The following is a 16,662-nucleotide window of genomic DNA, read 5'->3' as shown; positions in this document are numbered from 1 at the left end:
GTTATACCGGATATCGCCCTTGTTGAACTTGGTAGCCTAAGAATTGGTGTTTATTATAATTGCCATCAATTGACGCGAATCCTAAAGATAGATCTATGGGCTTTGACACGCCCCAGTCAGAGAATTTGAACTGCTTTAGTACTTCGATGTTTATTTGTTTGGGGATATTCTAGATGCATTTTGTTAATGTCGGTTACCAGGTGTTCAATCCATATGAATGAATTTTAAACACTTACGAGTGTATGATTATTGATTAAATGAAATCTTGTGGTCTATTAAAATTATGGAAATGATTGATTACGATAAACTAATGAACTCACCAACCTTTTGGTTGACACTTTAAAGCATGTTTATTCTCAGGTATTAAAGAAATCTTTCGCTGTGCATTTGCTCATGTTAGAGATATTACTTGGAGTCATTCATGATATATTTCAAAAGACGTTGCATTCGAGTCGTTGAGTTCATCAAGATTATTATTAAGTCAATTATAGTTGAATATATTATGAAATGGTATGCATGACGTCAACTTTCGATGTAATGAAAGTTTGTCTTTTAAAAACGAATGCAATGTTTGTAAAATGTATCATATAGAGGTCAAGTACCTCGCGATGTAACCAAATGTAATGTATTCGTCCAGATGGATTAGGACGGGTCGTTAAATAATACCTAAAACATATCGTTAAACTGTTTCGTTTAAACAAACCCGTAGTTCCATGAGTCATTTCACTAGTTGTACGATAATTCTAAAACGACCTCAAAGGGATTGAATGTTCAAGTTGAATTAATCTTTAATCTTTTGCGAAAAAGAAAAAAAAAGTTTGCAATGTGAATATATTCTTCACGTAAATGAAAATTATACTTGGCTTTACTTTCAAGATTGAACGTGTATTCTACGTACGTTGTAAGTAACCTTATTATGTACAGTAATAAATAAATAATTACTCCGTAAGTAATACTAGTAATTATTAATTATGGGAATTTTTTTTAATTATTACTACGTAATTAGTAATTATTTACTTATTATATATAGATATTTTCAGTTTCCACATAGCTTTACCACTGGACTTTCACCCTTCCACATATAAAGCGACGCCGTTTCACCAGTCTAAAACCTTTGTAACAACGTCACGTCTTAGCCCCATTGTTCCATCCACCCTACGTCACCGGTGCCACTGCCGTTAACCGGAGTTTTAATCACTCTCACATATCACAAATTCAAACGTTTGTACCTAAAATTTCCACTCAACCAACTATAATAACAACCCTAAGATGGTGGATAACAAGCGAAAACGAGGTCGGAAACCTAAATCTCAAACACCCGAAACCCTAGATCACCAAATCACAAATTCAACCTCTAATTCCCCATCAATCGACGACGTTGATCTAACTGTCAATAACAATACACCCAAATCTAATCACAACCACCACCTCCGCCGCCGGCGTAATCCCGCCGTCGAAAAACCTGAAAAACCCCTAATTTCTGCATCACCGTCTAGGTGTATTGAAGCCAATGGAAACGGAATTGTTACCGGTTCGGTTATTGAGAATGTTATGGCAATGGCTAGAGTTGTGCCGGCGATGGATGCCGTTGTGAAGGTGTTCTGTACGCACACTGAACCTAATTTTTCATTACCATGGCAGAGGAAGAGACAGTTTAGCTCTAGCAGTAGTGGTTTTGTGATTAGTGGGAGAAGAGTTTTAACTAATGCGCATTCGGTTGAACATTATACTCAAGTTAAGCTAAAAAAGCGTGGCTCTGATACCAAATACGTTGCCACGGTTCTTGCTATCGGGACAGAATGCGATATAGGTACGGTTACATCCTTATATTTATTGTTTGATGATAACGTTATATACATTTGCAGTGTAATGGTTGTTATTTGTGATAATGTGCATCAAGTAGCTGGTTAGCATGAGTTTGTAGTGTTGCATATGATTATGTGCATTAAGTTGTATTATAACTTAATTATGAAATTGTTGATGCAAATATGCAGCTTTGCTTGCGGTGGAGGATGATGAGTTTTGGCAGGGTGTATCACCTGTTGAATTTGGCGATTTGCCTGCACTTCAAGATGCAGTTACAGTTGTCGGTTATCCAATCGGAGGAGATACAATATCTGTTACTAGTGGGGTCGTTTCACGTATTGAAATACTATCTTATGTTCATGGGTCAACTGAACTGTTGGGATTGCAGGTTAATTATGTCTTTTTAACCACCCTTGAGGATTTTGTTTATTTACTAATTATTAATGAATTATTATCCGAATCAAATGTAGATCGATGCGGCAATTAACTCGGGGAATTCTGGTGGGCCCGCGTTCAATGATAGGGGAAATTGTGTTGGTATTGCATTTCAGTCTCTTAAACATGATGACGCCGAAAACATTGGATATGTCATACCAACACCTGTAATAATGCACTTTATTCAAGATTATGAGAAAAATGGATCTTACACTGGTACTTATATATCTATAATTTTGTATTTTATGCATAAAGTTTGTCAATTTTATATGACAATGGTTATGGTTATCTCATGTGTGTCAGGATTTCCTATTCTTGGAGTTGAGTGGCAGAAAATGGAAAATCCCGATTTGCGTAAGTCAATGGGGATGAAAGATAACCAGAAAGGCGTCCGGATTCGACGAATCGACCCCACAGCCCCTGAACATAAAGTTTTAAAACCATCCGATATTATACTCAGTTTTGATGGGGTTGATATTGCCAATGATGGGACAGGTAATAATAGTTCGTTAAGTTCTCGTTAAGTTTGTGGTGTTGATTCTAACGTTCGTTACTGATATGAGTTGCAGTTCCGTTTAGGCATGGAGAGAGGATAGGTTTTAGTTATCTTGTGTCTCATAAATATACTGGAGATACAGCACAAATCAAAGTGCTTCGTGATTCTAAAATCCTGAAGTATAACATCAAGTTTGAGAGTCATAAAAAGCTAATTCCTGCACACAATAAGGGTAGACCTCCATCATATTATATCATTGCAGGATTAGTGTTTACAACTGTGTCTGTTCCTTATCTCAAATCAGAGGTGTGTAATTTACTCTTTAACCCTTGTGAATCTATGATTATATGTCTTTTATAGTTTTATTAAAATGTGGATCAACTGTGTGTGTGTTTCAGTATGGAAAAGACTATGGGTATGATGCACCAGTTAAGCTGTTGGATAAACTTCTGCATGAAATGCCGAAATCACCAGATGAACAGATTGTAGTCGTTTCACAGGTTCCTAAACGCACTTCGTAATTTTCTATTTACTGTTTTTCTTGTCAATTTTCTTGACAATTTGTTGTTCTTTATTATTATTAGGATTTTGCTAACCACAGCCCTTAGGGTTGTTGTTAACATGCATTAAGTCATTGTACATGGCGGTTACTAGTCAATTTAATTATGGCGGTTATCAAAATGTATAGTATCTTAAAACGTGTTAACGACAGCCCTGTTAGCAAAATCCTTATTATTATGTTTTTTTTTTTTCTTTTCACGTGAAAATAGTAAATTCTTTTGTGAAACGCTAATTGAAGGTACTGGTGGCGGATATCAACATAGGATACGAGGAGATCGTCAACACCCAGGTTAGTCATGTGTGGGCGGGTTGGTTTTTAGTTGTATGTTTTTAATTGATGTACTTGGGAAATATTAAGTACAATGAACCCCGTTCTCTGTAAACTACCGTCTTTGCTAACAATAAGAGTTTTTTAGGGTGTTAATCTTCTTTTTTCCTTTGTTTATGTGAATTTTGATAGTTGAGCTCTGCTGTAAGTTTGTTAGTTGTTTTTTTTGGACCATCTAATGCACGTAACTATAGATTTAGACAATTAACGTGTTGTCAGACGTTTAGAGAATAAGATAACACGAAAAAAGGGTATCCTTGTATACTGGACGGAAATCATAACACATCAAAATGTTGAGAAAAATTTTCTCAATTCTTTTGTTGATAAAATAAAACACAAGTTAAAACTGAAAAATGAAGCCCTATTTAATTATACAAGATACTAGATAAATGATAAACTAGTGTTGTGCTTTAATCTGTGCCACTTCTTATTTGTTTTTTTTTTTTTTTTTCATTTCATATATTCTTAGGTTATTGCTTTCAATGGACAGCCAGTGAAGAATCTGAAGAGCTTGGCTAACATGGTAGAAAGTTGCACTGATGATTACTTAAAATTCGAATTAGATTATCAGCAGGTTTGCTCCTTTTCTGTCTTTTGTCATTTTTGCAAGGATGATGGTTCATTTTTAATTTAGGTGGCAATTTCTGCCCATTTACATGATGAATGGGCCTGGTTTATCTTCCCTCCCTAACGGGTTAAGTTAGAAAAACAATTGTAGAAGGCATGGATGAAATGATTTACAATATTATTCCAACAATGTAGTTTTCATAATCAAATTTGGCTACACGTTTATTATTAAAAAGTTGACACAAGAACTCTGGGTTGACTCAATTCTATCTGTATCTAAATGTCAAATAAGTTGACCCATTACCCACCTAACTTGACCTCTCCACTTCGCCATTACGAGACCTTTCCTTTTGTAAGGCAAAATATAAGTGAAGTGTTTATAAAAGCTGTAATCCTATTCAATCAACTATTGATTGCGCAGATAATGGTACTCGAGACAAAAACTGCGAAAGCTGCAACTGTGGACATCCTCTCAACACACTGTATACCGTCTGCCATGTCTGATGATCTCAAGACCTGAGAAACAATCAGCAAGATGGTGTAGTATTTTTTGTTATAGTTGTCTTTATCAGTTTATTGTTTGGCTCAATGTTATTTTCTGAGAGCCAAAAGTTTTGGGCCTTGGCGAACTTGGACGCCTTCCGAGAGAGGATATGTATACAATCATATTTGTTGTCCTGATTGTAGTTAGATGTTATTCATATTTTACAAACTTTCAGTCTTTTGAATTCATAAATTACATATTTTGTTGACTTTTTTGCTTAGTTGGTCCCTCTATTATACCCCAAATCGCTGGTTTGGTCCCTCAGTTTTTAATTTGGCAATCAGAGTCCCTTTATTATTTTAATTTTGCAATTGGAGTCCCTCCGTCAACTGGACATCCAAATCGAACGTTAACTCTCATCACGTGAGTTACACGTGATGGGTAATATCGGAATTAATTTTAATTCTTGGTACTGAATAAACCCAAACGGGTATGGTCCCCCACTTTTATCCACCGATTTTCACACTCATCCCTCCAAATAGTGTTAACCACGAAGTAAAACCTAAAAGCAAAATTGATTATCAATGGATGATTCAATGGATGATTCATGGACTATTCGTACATCAGAAACTGATCAAAAGGCTATCGACCAATTATACGGTATGTTTTATGCACCCAAAGCTCATAATTCTGTGGAACCCTAAATATTATTAGGTAATTGTTTTGTTAACTTTAATTTTTTACACATTTTTCAGATGTATACCCTGATTTGTTCACGATTGTGTTACATCATGGTGGATATTTTAGAATGGGTAGTGAAGTTGTGTACACAGAAGGTAAAACTGATTACATTGATTGTTTTGACATTGAAAAGTTTTGTTTAGGACAACTGGATTCAGTCATGCAAGAATTAGGTTATGATCCCACCAGGTCTGTGGTATATCGTTTTCTTAAACCCAATACAAACATGGATACTGGGTTAAATCTTTTAAATGATAATGAACATAGGGACTATTTGCTTAGTTGTCTAGAAGATGGTGATGTGATTTATAGGCAAATTGATGTGTATGCTGAACATGAGGATATTAAAGGGAAGAGGTTATGGTCAGAACAAATTAATAATGATAACTTAGTAGTTGGTGGTGTTCACAGTGATGGGAGCTTAGTAGAGGGTGATAACAGTGAAGGTAGTGACTCTGAGGATAGTGATTACATTGTTGATGATGAAAATGAGATTTTGGATGTTCATGTAGAGATGAAAGATTTTAATTTTAACATTGATAAGAATGTAGAGTTTATGGGAAATGGCTGTAACTCATTTGAAGATGATGAGGTCAATATTGAGGGTACAGAATTGGAAGTGTTGAACAATGATGGTTTTGAAAGCTATGATTCTCAAAGTGATGAAGAAGGGGTAAGGAAGAAGAGAATTCGTAATCATAAAAAGGAGGTTGAAGGTAGTGTTCAAGTGGGAAAAACTTTCTTCTATCTTGGACAAAAGTTTGAAAGTAAATCAGAGGTTAGGGAAGCTGTGAGAATGCATGCTATTGAAACTAGGAGAAAGCTAGTTATTGTTAAGAATGACAAAAGAGGAATTAGGGTTAAATGTGAAGGGTTGTGTATAAATTCAAAAGGTGGTGAGATAGTTAGTCAAAGTGATTTGTCAAAGAAGACAAAATGTGATGTGGGGCCCAGTAACTTAAGAGTTAAAGGTGGTGTAGTTGGGAAGAGTAAAGACAAAGTGACTAGTCAAATTAAAAAAGCAGGGGAATCTTGTAGTGGGAAGACTAACAAATGGGCAAAAAGGGAATTACACATTGTTTGTGAGTGGGTGTTGTTGGTATCCAAAGAAAAAGATAGTGAAGAATGGGAGGTTAGAACCTACAGACACCAACATGAATGTCAACCTGCAAGGATACTAAAATTCTGCACTTACCAATTTTTATCAAATCGGTTGGTACCTCAAATTCAAAAGAATCCAAAGATACCAATTAAAGCTGTCAGATCATATTTGGAAACAGAAACTGAATTAATCATCAGTGAGCATAAAGCATATCGTGCTGTGAGAAAGGCAACAAAGATGATTCAAGGGGATTATAAATCTCAGTATGCTGAGCTCAGAGATTATGTTTGTGAATTAAAGAGAGGTAATGTTGATACTACTGTTAAGTTTGAGGTTGAGCCAGGAACCCTAAAGTCTGAAACTAGGGTTTTCAAGAGAATTTACATTTGTTTGGGACCATTGAAGAAGGGTTTTAAAGCAATAGGTAGAGATCTACTTGGGTTGGATGGTGCTTTTATGAAACAACCTGCAACTGGTTGTATTTTGAGTGCTGTAGGGGTTGATTCAAACAATGGCATATATCCTGTAGCATATGCCATTGTTGAACAAGAGTGTGGTTCATCCTGGACTTGGTTCTTAGAGTGCTTGGGTCAAGATCTTGACTTGTCTACCAATTCTAACTTTACTTTTATCAGTGACAGGCAAAAGGTAAAAATTACTTGTTTAATTCATATTTAATTTAATTACATTACATTTGTTAATGGTTAGTTACTTTAACTTTTATTGTTTTATGCTGTTAGGGTTTAATACAAGCTGTTACAAATGTGTTTCCTTGTGCTGAGCATAGACATTGCCTTAGACATATTCATGGGAATATGAAAGGGGATTTCAGGGGTGTTGCTTATAAGAATCACTTGTGGAGATGTGCTAGTGTAACAACAGTTCCTGAGTTTGAGCAGGCTATGCAACAATTGAAGGAGTTTGATAATGAAGCTTTTGTTTGGTTAGCTAAAATTCCTGCCCATCAGTGGGCAAGGAGTCATTTTACAGGAAGGGCTGTATCAGATGTGTTGCTCAGTAACATGTGTGAGTGTTTCAACAGATGGTTAGTTGATGCACGTGACAAACCCATTTTACAGCTTTAGAATACATCCGAGAGTATTGCATGAAGAGAATTGTTAATGTAAAGAAAAACATTTCCAAGACTAATGGCCCTTTAACACCTGCAGCCACCAAATTGTTTGAGAAAATCAAATCTGAGGCTCACCAGTGTACTGTCTTATGGGGTGGAGATCAAAGGTACCAAGTGAGTGGAAAAGTTAATCAATATGTTGTGGATAGGGAGACTAGATCATGTGCTTGTAGAAAGTGGGAACTAACAGGGATACCTTGTAAGCATGCAATTGCAGTGTTTTATAACATGAGTGAAAATGGTTTGGAAACTGGTGAACCAGAAACATGGGTTCATCCAGTGTATTTGTTAGATACATGGATCAAAACTTACCAATACACCATTGAGCCATTGAATGGGAGAAGCTTATGGCCAAAGGCAGAAGGCATGTTCACTCTGGTATCACCAAAGACTATTTCCACACCTGGTCGTCCAAAAAAGAAAAGAAGGTTGTCCAAAAATGAAGTTGATGTCATTGGTGATAGTGGTAAACTTAGCTCAAAAGGTATGCTCATTTTATTTATTAATTACATCTAGTACCATTTCAATTAATATGGTATTTATTTTGTTAATATTTATAGGCAAGCTAAAGAAGTGTGGCACATGTGATACTTATGGACACAATAAGAGTACTTGTACAGGTGAGAAGAAAAGAAGTGGGAATGTGGATAACAAGTGGACAAAAAAGACAGTGAAAGTTAAGCTATCTCCTTCAAAGAAGACAATGGTAGTTGGAAAAGGGAAGAAGAAGAAGTGAATGTTGGTGGTGGTTTGTGTTTTAATCATGTGTTTTATGTCTACTTAAAACTTGTTATGTGACTTGGTACAATGTTTGTATTTTATTAAGGTGTGTTGTTGTCTTTTGGTAAGTTTAAGCACATTTGGTAACTGGTACTACGTACTTATGTTGACTTTTGGAATCTATGACATTTGGTAATGCTTGTATGTTTGTCATTTCACTTTAGTTACAATGTATTGTCTGTATGTTTGTCATTTCACTTTAGTTACAATGTATTGTCTTGTGTTTTTGGTTACACTGTATGACTTTGGTTACAATTTATTGTCTACACTTGGAGTCATTGTCTTGTGTTGTAAGGTTACTGATACAGATATAAAACAGATGCAAAATTTAACAAAACAAGCTTCATTCCATTACCATTACCATTTTACAAAGTACATCATACATACACCACAATTTCAATGACTAAAAAAATAAATACCAAACACAATCCAGCTAAATATACACATCATCTTCCAATTCGTCTCTCTTTTTTCTGCATCTTTGAGCTTTTCATCCACTTCCATTTTGGCATTCATAAGTGTAGCTAGGGCATTGATTGTATTTGGAGGATCATACCAAGCAAAGAAGTTGCACCTAGTGATCTGAGCAACAACATAAACAGGAAATGCTAACATCTTGTTAATTATTTCATAAAATTCGAAACAACATAAACAATCTTACCTTTTTTTCACATGTATAGAATCGACGTCCAGGGTTAGATTCAGTGCCAGATATTCGAATTACACAAGGTCGACCACACCAGCATTCCATTGTTATCGATTTGTAGCTCCAATTTCTGATTAATACGTTATGTAAATGAATTAGGGTTTCAAGTGAGAAGAGAGTGAAAAGCGGAGGATGAAAGTGGGGACCTTACCCGTTGGCGTTATTAAATACCAAAAAAAAAAAAAATTAATTCCGATAATACCCATCACGTGTAACTCACATGATGAGAGTTAACGTTCGATTTGGATGTCCAGTTGACGGAGGGACTCCAATTGCAAAATTAAAATAATAAAGGGACTCTGATTGCCAAATTAAAAACTGAGGGACCAAACCAGCGATTTGGGGTATAATAGAGGGACCAACTGAGCAAAAAAGTCTATTTTGTTTGATATTCGTCTTCCCGATAAAGGTGATGTTCTGCCTTCTTCGTTTGACCAATACGACATTTTTCTGTTTGAACTAATTATTTTGCTGTACGTATCGGGTCGGGTTTGGGCCAAGTCTAGGTAATTCCGGCGTTGAACGCGATTAAGAAATTTCATCCCAAACTCGGATCCATACCCGACAGGTCCCCAGTCTAACTATCAGGTAAATAGGTTCCCCACCGAGTTCCCATTTACTTACTAATTATCGGGTCAACGGGTTTCTCCACATGTGTTTGTGTCTCTATTTATAATAAACCAGTTACGTATACGGATTCGTATCTTTATTTGAGTATACGGACTGGGTAATAAGGTTTGTATCTAAAACCGTCGTCGGACTCAAACCCACATAAAATATTAAAACCATTCCCATATCTCATACCCGGCCCGCAGTTCTGGTCCTTACCCGGTCTAATGGGTTTTGGGTTTCTCATCGGGCACGAATATTTTTTCCATCCCTACTGTACTCGTTTTACCCATTTAATATTAAACATAATCTTGAATCTTGATTGTTACAGTAATAGGTAATGTTGGAGTATGATACAAATTCAAAGCGAGCGGAAGCATTTTTAAAACTTTACAAAATCATACTCTTCCACGGATCATTGTACAAAACTTTAGCAAACAAAACAAAATTAAACAAGAGAAGATTAGAATACAACCTTTGTAGCCTTTTGAAGATCGAATCTGAAAAACCCAAAGAAGAGTTCCTCTAAACGGTAGACACCCAAAGTTCCAACCTTGTTCCAATCTATACCTTCTACTTAACGGATCTTTTCTTTTTCCTTATTTTCACCAAAACCGAACTCAATTATAGATCTCAAGTATTTTGGTTACTTGAAAAAGAGAAAGAGAAATATCATTTTGTATGTGTCTTTTTGTATCTCAAGTTTCTATATATTTTCAATACCAAGACTTGGTATTATATAGAATAAAATTGATACATATAATACAAATATAAAGATTTTAAAAGATTTGCAAAATCAAATCTTTATATAAAATAAGATTTACAAATCAAATCAAATCTTATTTATATCAAATCAAATCTTATATATTATATAAAATATGATTATAGTACAAATCTTTATATAAAATAAGATTTACAAATCAAATCAAATCTTATTTATATCAAATCAAATCTTATATATTTAGATTTGTAAGTATATGTACACACATAAAAAAAACTTACTTAATTTATTAAACCATTAACTAATGATTAATAAATTAATTTCCGATTAGAAGGTATATCAAACAATTTACGATTGGCCTTTGTGTGTGACCGAATAGGATAAATGGACTTTTATTATTTAATGTCATGGGCATATCTTCGGAATATATGTACCACGGTCAAACCACGATCGAACCGTAGCCAACCCGAGAACATATTTCTAACAGACTCCCACTTGCACTGACATTAATAATATTGGCCTGTCTTAAAAGACACACCGTGTGTAACAACTAATCTGCTACGTTACACTCCTATATTTTGATTTATATCAGTCATCCTTTTGTTCAAGATATCTATATGAACGTGTGACATGGTTAAGTGTCAATCATCATCATTCAAAATTATGTTTCCCGATAGAGATTTGTGGTGATCAAATAGACTGCTATTGCATCAATTCAGTCGTAGCATGGCCATGCATTTAATGCAGCACAAATCAACGAGGGGCCCAGAGATATGGCTTCAACTTGCTATGAGAAGAAGGAACAAATTGCTTCAACTGTATAGACATCCACCACATCCCATATTGTACCTGATCTGCACCCTTATGACTGGCATTTACGCACAACGTTAAATACAGGTCAAAGTAGAATATAGTTTGTGTCAGGATTCCTCATACATATCCACTCTAGGATAAATGATATTGCCATCTTAGAGCTTACTTGTGACTTAAAACCATGAAGTAGCATCTAAGTGTGGTCATTCCAGAACCTTGAATCAATTATCAAGTTCCTCATGAATGTAGTTTCATATAAGCCTATATTACTACACTTCATAGCAGCCTTAATTCAATTCTCTCTTCCTTAGAGAATGACCGACTGTGGAAGTTTATGAAATAGTATTCATTGGAAGTTAAAACATGCAAAATGAAACATGGCAATATACAATGAAATGATCGCATCGTGCGTATAATATAATCTCAATATATTAATCATCAGATCAATTGCAACATATATTATTGCCCAATGTTTAAAGTTTCAAACTTAACATAATAAATACAATCAAACTTTATCATCAATGACACGAATGCCAATAGACATGCTATGAGCATCATGCTTAGTCTGTGGCAAAGGCTTGGTGAAAGGATCAGCCAAGTTCTTAGTCGTGTCTACTCTACTTAATAATATGTCATTTTCTGCTACAAGTTGACGGATGTAATGGTACTTTCTGAGTATATGCCGTGTGCGCTTTTGTGACCTCGGTTCTTGAGCCAAGACAACCGCACTCACATTGTCGCAGAAAATCTCAATAGGATCATGGATTGTAGGAACCACTCCTAGATCCCTGATGTATTTCTTTATCCACATGGCCTCTTTAGCAGCTTCATTTACCGCTATATACTCGGCTTCTGTCGTAGAATCAGCAATAGTACTTTGCTTGCCACTTCTCCATGTGACGGCTCCACCGTTCAACATAAATACAAATCCTGATTGTGAAGAGCAATCATCTCTATCTGATTGGAAACTAGCGTCTGAGTATCCTTTGACGCTCAGCTCGTCATTCCCACCATAGACCAAGAACATCTCTTTGGTCCTCCTAAGATACTTTAGAATGTTCTTGACTGCTATCCAATGAGCTTCACCAGGATTGGCCTGATAACGACTAGTCATGCTTAGTGCATACGACACGTCAGGCCTAGTGCATATCATCGCATACATGATCGATCCTATAGCTGAAGCATATGGAGTACGACTCATGGTAGCTGACTCCAAGTCAGAATTAGGACATTGAGACTTGCTCAATATCATTCCAGGGTTCATAGGAACGCACCCTTTCTTAGAGTTATGCATACCGAATTTCTTCAGTATCTTATCTATATATGCACTTTGGTTTAGCCCAATTAATCTCCTTGACCTATCTCGATAAATCTTTATTCCCAAAATATATGATGCATCTCCTATGTCTTTCATGGAGAAACATTTCCCTAGCCAAGCTTTGACATCTTTCAGTGTCGGGATATCGTTTCCCATGAGTAATATGTCATCGACATATAGTACAAGGAAGACTACAACACTCCCACTAGACCTAACATAGACACATGGCTCATCTTCGCCTCTAATAAAACCAAATTTTTGATCTTCTCATTAAAGCAAAGATTCCAGGTACGAGAAGCTTGTTTAAGTCCATAAATGGACCTTTGAAGCTTGCACACACTATTAGGATACTTAGGATGTACATAACCCTCAGGTTGTGTCATAAACACATCCTCTGTTAGTTTACCATTAAGGAAAGCTGTTTTTACATCCATTTGCCATATCTCATAGTCATAAAATGCAGCTATGGCAAGAAGTATTCTAATGGATTTCAACATAGCTACTGGTGAAAAAGTTTCATCATAGTCTACACCATATTGTTGCGTGTAACCCTTAGCCACCAGTCTGGCTTTGAATGTGTGTACATTTCCATCCATATCGGTCTTCTTCTTGAAGACCCACTTACACCCAATGGTTTTAATACCTGGTATATGATCAATCAAGGTCCAGACTTGATTATCATGCATGGATTGGATCTCGTTGTCCATAGCCTCCTTCCATTTGGCAGACTCAGGGCCTGTTATCGCTTCCTGATAGGTAATAGGTTCATCAGAATCTATATTTTCATCATCACCCTCAAATATGTGTAAACTATATTTCTTTGGTGTTTGACGAACTCTATCAGATCTACGTATGGGTGGTGGCTGTAGGTCAGTTTCTCTCTCAACGGCAGGTTCGTCGACCTCTTGAGGAGAATCGGTTCCAATATCGGTTTTCATGTCGGTTGATTCTTGAATTTCTTCAAGGTCAATTTTTGCTCCCACTGGTTCCTTTCGATATGAGATCCTTTTCAAGGAAGACTCCCCTTCGAGACACAAAGACTTTGTTCTCAGTAGGGTTATAAAACAAATATCCAGAAGAATCAGTCGGGTAACCAACAAATAAACACTTTTCAGATTTGGGTTCAAGTTTATCTTGAGCTTCACGACGAACGTAAGCCTCACAACCCCAGATTCTTAGATATGAGAGAGACACAGTTTTATCATGCCATATCTCATAAGGTGTTTTGGAACCTTTCTTGGTTGGGATGCGGTTAAGGATCCTTGCGGCAGTTTGTAGGGCGTAACCCCAAAAACTGATTGGAAGCATTGTGCGGCTCATCATGGATCGAACCATATCAAGTAATGTTCGATTCCTCCTTTCAGCCACACCATTATGTTGTGGTGTTCTAGGAGGAGCTAATTGTGAGATTATCCCACAACCCCGTAGATGATCACGAAATTCATCATTAAGATATTCACCACCTCTATCAGATCGGAGAATCTTAATTCTTTTGTTCAGTTGATTTTATACTTCGTTTTGGTATGCCTTGAACACTCCAAAAGTTTCAGACTTTTGTTTAATTAAATAAACATATCCATATCTACTGAAGTCATCAGTAAATGTAACGAAGTATCGTTCCTTGTGTCTAGTAGGCGATCTGAACGGACCGCACATATCAGTGTGTACCAACCCCAACAGATCCTTTGCCCATTCACAGCTTCCTGTGAAAGGTGCCTTTGTCATTTTTCCTGATAAGCAAGATTCGCATTCATCATACGATATTATATCAAATGATTCTAGAATTCCACCTGACTGGAGTTTGGCTATGCGTTTCTTGTTTATGTGGCCTAAACGACAATGCCATATATACGTTTTATCCAAAACATCTTTGGATGAATCAACATTGTAGATTGAACTATCATTTAGCTTTGCTGTGGTTTCTAAGATGCCTTTACAAGGACTAGCCTTGAAATAAAACATACCATTTTTGTGAACAAGTATTGATCCATTATCAAAACTAAAATTAAAACCATCATTAAATAAAGCATCAAAAGATATAATGTTTCTTGCCATTTCGGCACTGTAGCAAACATTAGATAAAACAATACATAAACCAGAATCAAAAGAAAGCTTGTATTCTCCAATCATGTCAACAGAGGCAACATTCTTATTCCCCATGATTAGATTAAGCTCCTCGGTCTTCAGCTTCCTACTTCTTGTGAGTCCCTGCACATTTGTATAAATGTGAGTACCACATCCCGTGTCCAATACCCAGAAATTAGAAATAGTAGTATTGTTTAGTTCAATCATGAACAAACCTGAAGGTACGGCGACTCCCTTAGCCCGTAGTTCATTAAGTTCCTTCAAGTACTTAGTACAATTGCGCCTCCAATGTCCTTTATCCCCACAATGAAAGCATATTGCTTCTTCAGGAGACTTGGTTTGCGGGATCTTTGAAGTAGAAGAGTTAGCAATGCCCTTAGGTTTAGGTTTGAAGTTGGACGTGCCAGCCTTACCCTTGCCCTTGTTCTTGCCCTTTGCTTTGTTTTTCTTCTTCTTAATCTCACCTTCACGAATGGCTAGAACGGTAGTTGCGGGTTTAGCTTTGGCCATGTTAGCCTCAGCGGTTTTTAACATGCCATGGAGCTCCATATTGTTCATATTATAGTTCATAATGAATCCTTCATATGCACTAGTCAGCGAGTTCAGGATAAAATCTGTTGCAAGCTCCTGACTTATGGAAAAACCAAGGCGCTCCAACCGGTCTATGTACCCTTTCATTTGTAGTACATGGACACTAACACTACTTCCCGTTGCCATTTTGCAAGATACGAGAGCTTTCACGGTGTCAAACCTTTCTTGCTTTGCTTGTTGTTGGAACATGTCCTTGAGTTGGTTAAGCATGTCATATGACCCTAAGCTCTCCATGCCCTTTTGGAGCTCTGGAGACATGGTCGCCAACATCAAGCATGCTACCTCATTAGACTCGGAACGCCGTTTTTCAAACTCGTCCCTAGCCGCTTGAGTAGCTCTCGATCCGGGTTCTGCCGGTAAGGGTTCCTCAATTGCCCTGATCTTTCCTTCCATCCTAAGAGCAATTCTTAGGTTGCGAAGCCAGTCCATGTAGTTCAAGTCCGTAAGCTTGTCCTTTTCGAGGAGCCCTTTAAGGCAGAAATTAGTGATTGATGACGGAGTAGGATTTGTGTTTGTTGCAGACATCTGTCATATTTTATTTTTAAAGTAAGTTGTATTAGTTAGTTTGATATGTTTAAACCTTGTTAAGATAATTACCCAAGTGTGTTTAATATTCAAACAATTATAATTAACAAGGCTAAGATCCATATTTCACTTATGTTAACGACGGGTTCGCCGCGGATCGCCAACCATAAGCTATTTAGGTAGGTAACTATATTACCAATTTCATCCATTATGAAATTCTTAGGTTCTGCGGGATTTAGTGATAATCAATTATTTCACTTGGCATGTTTAATCCCTTCTACGCTAATCCTTCCTCGTGGCGGGTTTGCCGCAAACCACGATTTCATATTGTAAACCGTCCGTGATAGATACACGTGAAATCCGGCCCAAGACTCTCGGGTGTCGCGAAATTCACCTCACCCTTCCCAACACCCAATTAAAGTCCGGCCCAAGACTCTCGGGTATCGCGAACTCTAACAGGTAGAAGGTTCGGATGTGTGTACTACTCATGGATAGCGTAAAGTTTACATTTAAAACGGGTTTTTGTTTTCTTTTAGCAAAAGTAGTTTACACCATTTTAAAATATTTGCTAATTATGTATTGCGTGTTGCGTTTCTTAAACTAATTTTAACCAAACCGTTTTATATGATTATTGTCCCTTTTGTTTTTGTTTTAAAACATTTTATAGCTAGCATGGCATAGACAAATAATAAAACAATAATAATCATGACACGCAATTATCGGTAGTATGCCTCGAGTCCTATGCGTTTTTTCGGTGAGCCAACACACGGAAAAACATGGTCAAATAGGGACATAACCTTGTGTGAGAATTGGCTACCACTAAAACCGCCATCTCCATTATATGCTCGGATGGGCCGCCTTG

The 16,662-nt window shown here is 36.7% G+C and overlaps 2 protein-coding genes across 2 annotated transcripts; both read left to right on the top strand.

The window, feature by feature from the left end:
• Positions 1-1,100: 1,100 nt before the first annotated feature.
• Positions 1,101-4,877, top strand: LOC139857148 (protease Do-like 9). Its single transcript, XM_071845875.1, has 9 exons — positions 1,101-1,810; positions 1,995-2,194; positions 2,277-2,457; positions 2,545-2,736; positions 2,811-3,043; positions 3,136-3,237; positions 3,537-3,587; positions 4,096-4,200; positions 4,615-4,877. The coding sequence occupies exons 1-9, from the start codon at positions 1,270-1,272 to the stop codon at positions 4,711-4,713; spliced, it is 1,704 nt and encodes a 567-aa protein (XP_071701976.1). The 5' UTR covers positions 1,101-1,269; the 3' UTR covers positions 4,714-4,877.
• Positions 4,878-5,105: 228 nt separating this feature from the next.
• LOC139859046 (uncharacterized) lies at positions 5,106-7,605 on the top strand. The gene is made up of 3 exons (XM_071847864.1): positions 5,106-5,337; positions 5,433-7,168; positions 7,261-7,605. The coding sequence occupies exons 1-3, from the start codon at positions 5,262-5,264 to the stop codon at positions 7,603-7,605; spliced, it is 2,157 nt and encodes a 718-aa protein (XP_071703965.1). The 5' UTR covers positions 5,106-5,261.
• Positions 7,606-16,662: the final 9,057 nt, after the last annotated feature.

Source organism: Rutidosis leptorrhynchoides, chromosome 7, assembly GCF_046630445.1.
Source record: "Rutidosis leptorrhynchoides isolate AG116_Rl617_1_P2 chromosome 7, CSIRO_AGI_Rlap_v1, whole genome shotgun sequence".
In the NCBI taxonomy this organism is placed as follows: domain Eukaryota; kingdom Viridiplantae; phylum Streptophyta; class Magnoliopsida; order Asterales; family Asteraceae; genus Rutidosis; species Rutidosis leptorrhynchoides.
This window is presented reverse-complemented; position numbering and strand designations above follow the sequence as displayed.